Below are 8,964 nucleotides of genomic sequence, written 5' to 3'. Positions count from 1 at the left end.
ATTTTTCTATTTGTTTCTAAGCATTTCATTCATTTCACCAAATAACTTTATTCAAGTGGATAACGGCATATCTTCAAGCAGTCAGTATACGCTGTTATGTGAAGTTATTCTGAATAACTACATTCATGTAATAATAAATCAATCTAAATAATATATGTTTTTAATCTTGTAAATTGCCAATCACGGACTGAGTCTCTACGTGGTCGCCAATGTCGCGTGACGTGTCTTTGCTGCTTTGCCTTTGATGACTTGTATCTTGTCGCACTTATTGGTTTTCTTTTGTGGCAGGATTGGTTCAGGAGAAGCGCAGGTCTCCTCTGATGGAGCTTTAACTGGTCCAGGAGAGGCACATGTCGCCTCTGATGGAGATTGGATTGGTCCAGGAGAGGCACTGGTCACCTCCGATGGAGATGGGACTGGTTCGGGAGAGGTACTGGTCACCTATGATGGAGTTGGGATTGGTCCAGGAAAGGCACTTCTTCCCAGGTCTTTCTTTTCCAGGTCCTCCTAATGGACGCTGGCTTGTCGACAACGCGGCACGTCCTCCTCCGTCCACCAGCAGTGGGTACGAGGGGTCCGGGTCACGGCACCAAAATGTTAGAGTTGTATTTATTGAGAGAAAGGAGCGTGGGGGGTGAGATTGGTCAGGATGGGGCTGAACCCCTGGCTGCTGGTCAAAGCATAGCAGGGGGTCTTTTACGACCTTGGGGGAAACAGAACAACTTAGATTGCTTCGCGGCACAGTCAAAGGCGCAGTGAAATACACGTGAGTCACAATTTGTCCTACTTTACAGCACGTACTTCGTATTGAGGATTTAAATGATTATTTTACTGTAGTTATTTGTAAGAAAGCATTTACTTCTCTTTGATAAACAAATGCTTGGGCCTGAAAACTGGTTTTGAATTGAAACCAAAGAATAATAATGGTAATGAAATAAAGGTTTCTACTTCACGGATTTCACCGATCACGGGTTCTTTTTGGAACGTAACTCCAGCGAAAAACGAGGGATTACTGTACTCCAACCTTTGCGGGTGGGCGCGGGCACGCACGCGCACACCAGTGTATTATGGTTGGAAGGCAATTCCGTGTTGGTATGACATTGTTTTGAAGGCGTGCCGTCATCTTCCACCATGCCCCGCCCTCCGCCTGCAGCCTACTCGGATTGGAGGTGGATCCGCATCTTGGCTCCGGTTTAGCTCGCAACACTCAATGCAGAAGATCCCACCTGTTTCGCTGGCAATGGATTTTAGCCCATCAGCCTTTGACACAACACACCAGAAACCAAAACGCCAATGTTATGCTAAGTGAATTTCGCCGGTGCTCTCTCATGCCTCTATGCTGTTGGAACTGCTTTAACCGGAGCGAGCGAGGGAAACATATCTCTGAATGATTTTCGTCGGAGTGCCGCAGTTTCTCTTCCAAACCGAGACAACAATGTCACGACAACAGCAGACGTCGTTCAAAGCCTCGGACAGCGTGGTCGAGGTCAAAAGTAAAGTGAGTAAGTCGGTGGAATGATGTTGGCTTGTTGACATACGATGCACTGATTCCTAGTGCTTATTGTCCTCCGGAAAATGCCGTTATTTGACATTTAAATACCCTGAACGCGTTTTTATATTTGAGATAACGTCGTATTTTGATGCCGATGATGATTGCGACATGTGTCGCTTGACTCCTCCAGCAAGCAGCCGAAGAATGTATGTTCCGCATAGTTATCAGACAGTGTTTGAAAAACCAGTTTAGATTTTGGTAAACAATGTAGGGTTAGGGCTAGAAATATTTCACGCGCCCCATTTCACACACACAAACACACACGTAGGTATGTATGCACGCAAGCACAGACACACACGTACACGCACGCACGCACACACACACCCTCTGCTCAGCCAGATTTATTGTGTGACGTCATCATGCACGCACCAACATAATAACATAAATTGACTCGTACAGTACTAAGACCAAAGAGCACATTTTCAACATTGAACATTGTGTGCATTGTCTAACACAAACAAATTCTCAGTTCAACAAAGTCCACAAACAAAAAAATCATTTACAATTGCGTTTTTTCCACTTACTATGTGTGGCGGGACAGACCATTCGTTTTAGTTTGTTGTTTTTTAGGAGACAAGATTTCAATAAGGTCACTGAGGCATTTTTTAACAAACTCCCCTTCATTGTATGGCTTTTTAGGCCGTGCAATGTTCCAAGCCAGTTGAAACAATGCAAGCGTGAGAGTCTTTGAGTGCTTTGTCATTTTTTGGAACCTTTGTTTCTGCCTGACTTTTCAAAGTGTCACACAGACGTATTGTTTAAAATAGCATTTCTTGCTGTTCAATGGCTTGTTCACAGTTTGACGCAGAATACCGCCGCTTTGCTTTCAAGAGGAACTGCCCAGGTGGCTTCCAAGAGTTCTACAGCCTCCTCCAAACTATCCATCGCATCCCTGAAGTAGACATGTTATTAGGATATGCAGATGACCATGGAGACCTTCTTCCAATCAACAATGAAGACAACTTCCACAAAGCTGTCTCATCAGCAAATCCCTTACTTCGCATTATCATAACCAAGAAAGGTAAGAATGTAATTCTACAGTATTCTGTAGTATTTGTTTTAAACGACAGTTAAAAAATCATAAAGGCTCTAAACCTGGGATATGCATTGAAAAACATTTCCTTAATAAATATTTATTTTATAATCCCAATTTTAAAATAGCTCTAATAAACCATGGAGCATAGAAAACAGTCATAAAAGGAGCACTTTTTTATCAGGGATGCATTGATACCACTTTTTTCAGACTGAATACGAGGACCATCATTTGCATTTGAATACTTGCCATTACGAAGTGCCAATATTTCAAAATACCTTTATGTCTTTTAATCGCGATGAAAATGTGTTTTATTTCAATCAAATATTCTTCAACAACACAAACTGACATGTTTCACACCTTTTAAACTAACACCTTGTCATTACAACATGACCATTTGAACAGAAGAGTGTCACGACTTCGTAAACTGAATTGAAATACTGTGATTTTAAATGTTGATGTAATATTCTAATTTGCACTGAGATGGATTTAATGACTATTCTACTATAAGCAAGACTATTGCTAGTAGTAGGCCAGCAATGTTATTTCCCTAAAATGACAGCTTGTCAATGTGCTAAATGTCGTAGTTGTAAAGCCAACAAACAACACTCCCTAAAGTTTGAAAGTCAGGTGCTGGGTTCTGGTGAAATTGATTTGTTTTTTTCGATGTGTCTCTGTGTGGGAAACAATAGTATTTTGGGGCTTGGCCTAAAGAAAATCTAGTCCTAAATACCTTCAAATTAGAGTAAAACATAATGGCAAAATACTTTAACTTCTTAACATACTATATTTCCCGGACCGTTTGATTTTTCTCTGCTATTTTGGAACCCCTTATCCAAATAATCGACACTCTTACTTGCCCTAAAAAGTTCCCATAAATGGCACAAATGTAAAATTATTCCTGAGAAAAGAGTATGAGGGATATTTTTAGAAAGGTTTGAAATGCACATTTGTTTGTTTTTTCAAAATTCAACAAAGATGGCAGCCACTTGTCATGTTAGTCTGAAAATGATAACTGCCAACTCAAACCATGGTTACTGTTTTCAAAGGTCCTAACACTTTCCCGGCTGACTCAGCAGTCAGTTTGCAAACGCTGCCATAGCAGCAACAACAGTCTGGCCACTTGCACAGTACAATGATATCCAGTACGAGAGCTGTATCCAATATTCTGCCTTTTCCAAGGTCATAAAGCCCAATTTTGTCAGAAAGGTGTTAATTTAACAATATGATGATTGTTTTGGCTATAGCTTTTCGTGGTGTTAAACCACACTTCATTATACTGAGCTGTCTCTATTATTTCCATAAGTTACTACGAATGATTTTATGATGATTACACGCATCTTTCCGTATGTACAGTATTTGACTTTTTCATGGAAAATGTTAGCTAATAGCCACCATGAACATGATTTTAAATACGATTTTTTTTTTCTCTTTTCTCCATCTTCTTCTGTCAGAGGATGAACCTGCGATTTTCGCCACCAACTCACTCCAGAGGCGGAAAAAAGGCCTGGGTTTGACAGGTCTCCGTACGGCTGGTTCATTGTCCGCCCACTCGAAGAGCAAAATGGGTCTCATGATTGGTCGACCACAGAACTTCCGTCAAATTTCATCAATTATTGACGTGGATATCCTACCCGAGACACATCGCCGAGTACGGCTCCACAAGCACGGTACCCATAAACCTCTGGGCTTCTACATTCGAGATGGGGCCAGTATGAGAGTGACGCCTTATGGTGTAGAAAAGGTAACATTCATCATTTGATATTAAAATACTGCACTGATTAAATGGTGTAACACATTGTTGGGTGCTTCGAAACGAAATTATTACAGAATGTATCGTCTGTGGCCGGCACGCACAGTGGCGCACTGGCTAGCACGTCTGTCTCATAGTTTGCAGGGTTTGTTTCGGGTTCTGGCCTTCCTGTGTGTAATTTGCATGTTCGGCCCGTGTCTGCGCGAGTTTCCTCGGGGTACTCCAGTTTCCTCGCTGCCTGGTGACCAGTCCAGGGTGTACCCTGCCTGCTGTGCTAAAATGGCTGGGCTTGGCTCCAGCTTCCCTGCGACCCTCATGAGGATAAGCGGTCTGCAAGAATTCATGAATAAATGCATTGTTCGACCTTTTCTAGGAGCCTATCGTAACTTCTACAATGCCTTCTGTAGCTGTCAAGATGTACTTTTGATAGAGGTTAATGTACGCATGTGTCCCTTTGTTGTATTTACTTTATCCCTTTCACTGCCATAGGTTCCAGGAGTGTTCATATCCCGCCTTGTGCGTGGTGGTCTTGCAGAGAGTACTGGGCTCTTGGGAGTTAACGATGAGATTCTTGAGGTCAATGGTATTGATGTTACAGGAAAATCTTTAGACCAGGTAAATTCCAAATAATAACACAAGACTGTTCCGATGTCATCATCCATTTGTAAAAAAAGATTTTGACGCTTGTATTCATGCCTTGGCCTATATATGCTGTAATGGAGTCATGTGTTTCTCCTCACCTTCTGTACTACTAACATAAGTACAGGTATTGCAAATAGATAGTTGATGGGCTTATTTTGATTTTCTATCACTTCATGTGAACCATTTTCAGAAAAGAAGCCAGGTGATATTTCAGTATCTAATTTTTAAAGTTAATCGTCATGAACATAGACAAGAAACATGGTGGCGCACTGGGTAGCACGTCCACCTCACAGTTAGGAGGGTGCGGGTTCGATTCCACCTCCGGCCTTCCCCGTGTGGAGTTTGCATGTTCTCCCCGTGTCCGCGTGGGTTTTCTCCGGGCACTCCGGTTTCCTCCCACATCGCAAAAACATGCTTGGTAGGCCGATTGCATGCTTGTTTGCATCTTTAATGTCAGAACTTGCAACCTCTCTTCCCATATCGTTCCAGGTGACAGACATGATGGTGGCCAACAGCCACAATCTTATAGTGACAGTAAAACCAGCTAACCAGAGGAACAATGTCATGCATCGAGGGAGTAAAACAACAGGAAATTCTGGTTCTTTTGTCTCAAATGGATCTACAGGCTCCGCTCTGTCACATGATTCAACGAGTCCGGCCACTCACAGCACCCCCATCACTGCAAGGTTTGAAATGTCATTCCTTCTCAGAACTCCACACCCTTAAAACTGCTGGGTTGTAAATCGAAGCGGCCCAGGAAGTTGGGTCAGTTAGCTCCACCTTTCGGTTGTTTTGCAAAAAAAAATGTTTGGTCGGTCTAATTTTTAACCCAAATTGGGGTTTTTTAGCCCATTTTTAAGAGTGTAATTGGGTTTTACGCTCCACATGTTCACCAGTTCCAATGAGTTTTGGGATGAACCCATGCTGCTCTGATTTGGTGTTAGGAAATCTCTGGTGTCAGGCAGAATACTCATACCAAGACCAAAAGTATTTGAGGTCTCCTTTAGGAGACACCTACAGTTTACCAATTCACAGTAGATATGAAATGGCTCAGGTGGTAGAATGGTTGGCTCCCAACCTGTGAGTTGCTGGTTTGTTCCTCAATCCTTAAGGGGATTTTTTTTTCCCGCTAAACTACCGTGAAATAGAATGCAAGTCAAATTTATTCAAAAACTCTCCTCGAAAACTTTACTAACAATTTTGTGTGAAGTAAATATCACTCATTTGTTTCAATGTAATTTTTTTAGAACACACACACACAGGGACATACACGTTGATTGCCTGGCCACATTCTTTGTTTGACTGTCAAGGTAAAAAGGTGCTCGACAGGGAGAGGACACAGGCACTGTTGTTGTCCACTTGGTGTCGCCTTCCACACATGAACAGTTTTACTTTTGCTGCAGTGCAGCTCAAGCTTCACTCCTCCCATGCTGACAAATGAGGCACGTTGCGTGCAATAGCGTTGCAGTATATTCAACATATACAGCAATGTTTGTTGATCCTGGAGACATTTGGACATGATTCTACTGCTGTGGAGTACTTTGCCAACACTGATAATGACAAATGTTCTGTCACTCTGATTCAAAGTAGTTGGTGGTAAATATGTAAAATGAGACCTGTTTTGTTGTAGCCCAAAAATTTACTTAATTGTTTTTATTATTATGTCATATGTTTCAGTAACAGTATCGTAGAGGGTGACAGCGATGAAGAAGAAGATGATGATGGTGACCTCATCCTGGAAAGTGACTGTCCGACATTCTATCAATCCCACAACATTACAAACCTCACCAGTGAAAGATTGCACAGCAGCCCTGTGGTTAGAACCCTTCAACAGAGCGTCTCCATGCCTGAATACATGGGATCAAACCTGAGGTCTGGTCAAAACGGGCACTCAGGTCACAGCATTCAACGAAGCATGAGAGAGGGTGGCAATATAATAACAATGTGAACACAGCCATGTCTTAACCTGACTATGAAATAGCATATGTAAAAAAACATATATATATATATATATATACATACACACACACGCGTGCATACACACATACATATACATATAAATACCGGTTGATACGCTAATATCTCCTCTAAACTTTAAACTTATAGCATCAGCTGCAACATTAATTTTTTACCATGACCGAGGTTGCATCATAAACTTCTATGATATGTAGGCGATCACTCTATATCAGGGGTCGGGAGGTTTTTGGGCGGACAAAGCCATACATGCCCATTTTTATAAATAATTTCCTGTGAGAGCCATACCATTTAAAATAAAATCGATAGGCTAGATACAATTATAAATGCATGTCTTTTAATTAAGACCAATGATTTTTTGAGCGTATTAATGTATTCTTTTTAATAACCTAAAATGCATAAACTGTGGACCACCTCTATTAACCGGGCATTGTGACCAAGCAAATAGCAAATTTCTGCAAATAAATGACACTTTACTAAAATAGATATGGTTGCCTAGATTAATACTTGAAACCACAAATTCCCCAACTTTGATTCCAAAACTTTAAGAGCATTTCAAATACTGTACCATCTAGAATTTATTGACAGCTAAATAAAAGCTGCACAATGTGCAGTGCATGTACGTGCACGTTAAAAATGATGATTAATTACTATAATTGTGCAGGCCGGTGTAAAACTTTTGACTGCACATCAAATTGTAGGAGTTACAACAAGGGTGCCGACTTTGTCCTGAGGCGGCCAACAGTGGTACGAAAGTCAACATAGGAGTTAGCATTCCCATGTCTACTGACCAGAAACTGCTGGATCCATGCAGTCATAGTCATATTCCACTGGTTTTGATGTTAGTATAGTTCAGTAGTTTGGCTTTTACACTTGATTATGGCATCCAGTAACCATTCATCGTCTAATTTAAGGAAACATTCAATAAAATAAATATCCTACATTCTGTAGACAGTATTTTGTGATTAAAAGAAATCCGAGTTTTTAGCCATGTCAGTGAAAATTGCAAGTAGGTAACTTGTTTTGCAAATGATAGGTGAATTCGCAATTATCCACCGTATTATAAATGTATTACCCTCGTTACGGTATTGAAGGAAGGTAAGGGTTATCTAAGAAAACATGTTGGTATACTACTGTACTGTGTCATGTGAAGACATTGCACAAGCACTGGAAGAAGCCTACTTGACATCCAATAAGTTGATTGACTCTATAGTCCTCAAAATGAAATGATTTTTTAACAGGCTTCACTCACACAAGACGTGCAACTGCTGTACTTTATTCTTGAACAGTGAAGTACACTGCTAGAAAAATTGCTTCAATTATATTTTTAATGTCGTGTAAGTAACTGATTTTTACATTTCCCCCTTTACAAATAATATTTTTGTTTAAGGTGGGAAAGCCACATCCTTCTTTAAATATATAAAACAGAGTACATAAATCTTCTTTTTAACCTGTTTGGTGAGTAGGGAGTGGGGACACTGAGGAAATAAACCAGGACGTTTGTTCTGTAACTTTATCCAAAGTGTTTTATGAATACTATTTATCAAATTCAGACAATGAAAGATGTCACCTGGATATGTGCGTCCAATGGTTCAGATGAAATTAAAATTTGTTCTAAATTAATCTTATTCATTGTCTGCCTGTATTTTTTAAGAAGCCTTTGCAAGCTACTAATAATGTCAGCTAGCTTCAATAAATGGTGTTCGGGCTTAAGAGTGATTGCTGTAGCCAATTGGTATAGCCACACAGTGTCATAGTTACAGTATAATATGAATATATTTCAATTGAAACTGATCAATTGAATTGATCTCTGTTCTCTCTTTGTGATATCAAGAGAGATACCGTATTTTCCGGACTATAAGCCGCTACTTTTTGCACAATCTTTGAACCCTGAGGCAATTGAAATGAATATTTAGTTGCACAACCTTTGGTTGAAAAATGCAATTTCCAGTGTCAGAAAGCTTGGTCGCTGCTGCAAGTTATGGGTCCTTACCAGAGATGGGTACCTTA

General features: G+C 40.6%; 1 protein-coding gene across 2 annotated transcripts; it reads left to right on the top strand.

Moving 5' to 3' along the window:
- Positions 1 to 1,151: 1,151 nt before the first annotated feature.
- Positions 1,152 to 8,582, top strand: pard6a (par-6 family cell polarity regulator alpha). 2 transcript variants are annotated; one of them, XM_061282629.1, is made up of 6 exons: positions 1,152 to 1,502; positions 2,351 to 2,573; positions 4,040 to 4,329; positions 4,828 to 4,953; positions 5,470 to 5,666; positions 6,658 to 8,582. In XM_061282629.1, the coding sequence occupies exons 2-6, from the start codon at positions 2,456 to 2,458 to the stop codon at positions 6,926 to 6,928; spliced, it is 1,002 nt and encodes a 333-aa protein (XP_061138613.1). In that variant the 5' UTR covers positions 1,152 to 1,502; positions 2,351 to 2,455; the 3' UTR covers positions 6,929 to 8,582. The 2 variants fall into 2 exon arrangements, with proteins under 2 accessions (XP_061138613.1, XP_061138612.1); XM_061282628.1 differs by having other exon boundaries at positions 1,153 to 1,498.
- Positions 8,583 to 8,964: the final 382 nt, after the last annotated feature.

The sequence above is a fragment of the Syngnathus typhle genome, linkage group LG7 (genome assembly GCF_033458585.1).
Source record: "Syngnathus typhle isolate RoL2023-S1 ecotype Sweden linkage group LG7, RoL_Styp_1.0, whole genome shotgun sequence".
NCBI classification, from domain to species: Eukaryota; Metazoa; Chordata; class Actinopteri; order Syngnathiformes; family Syngnathidae; genus Syngnathus; species Syngnathus typhle.
Note: the sequence above shows the minus strand (reverse complement) of the source record. Positions and strands in the feature narration are given on the sequence as shown.

Excerpts from the sequence above, each read along its gene's own strand:
- pard6a (XM_061282628.1), top strand. The coding sequence starts at position 1,388 with ATGATTTTCGTCGGAGTGCCGCAGTTTCTCTTCCAAACCGAGACAACA. Across the intron at positions 1,499-2,350 it reads TGGTCGAGGTCAAAAGTAAA|TTTGACGCAGAATACCGCCG; the intron begins GTGAGTAAGTCG and ends GCTTGTTCACAG. Across the intron at positions 4,330-4,827 it reads CGCCTTATGGTGTAGAAAAG|GTTCCAGGAGTGTTCATATC; the intron begins GTAACATTCATC and ends TCACTGCCATAG.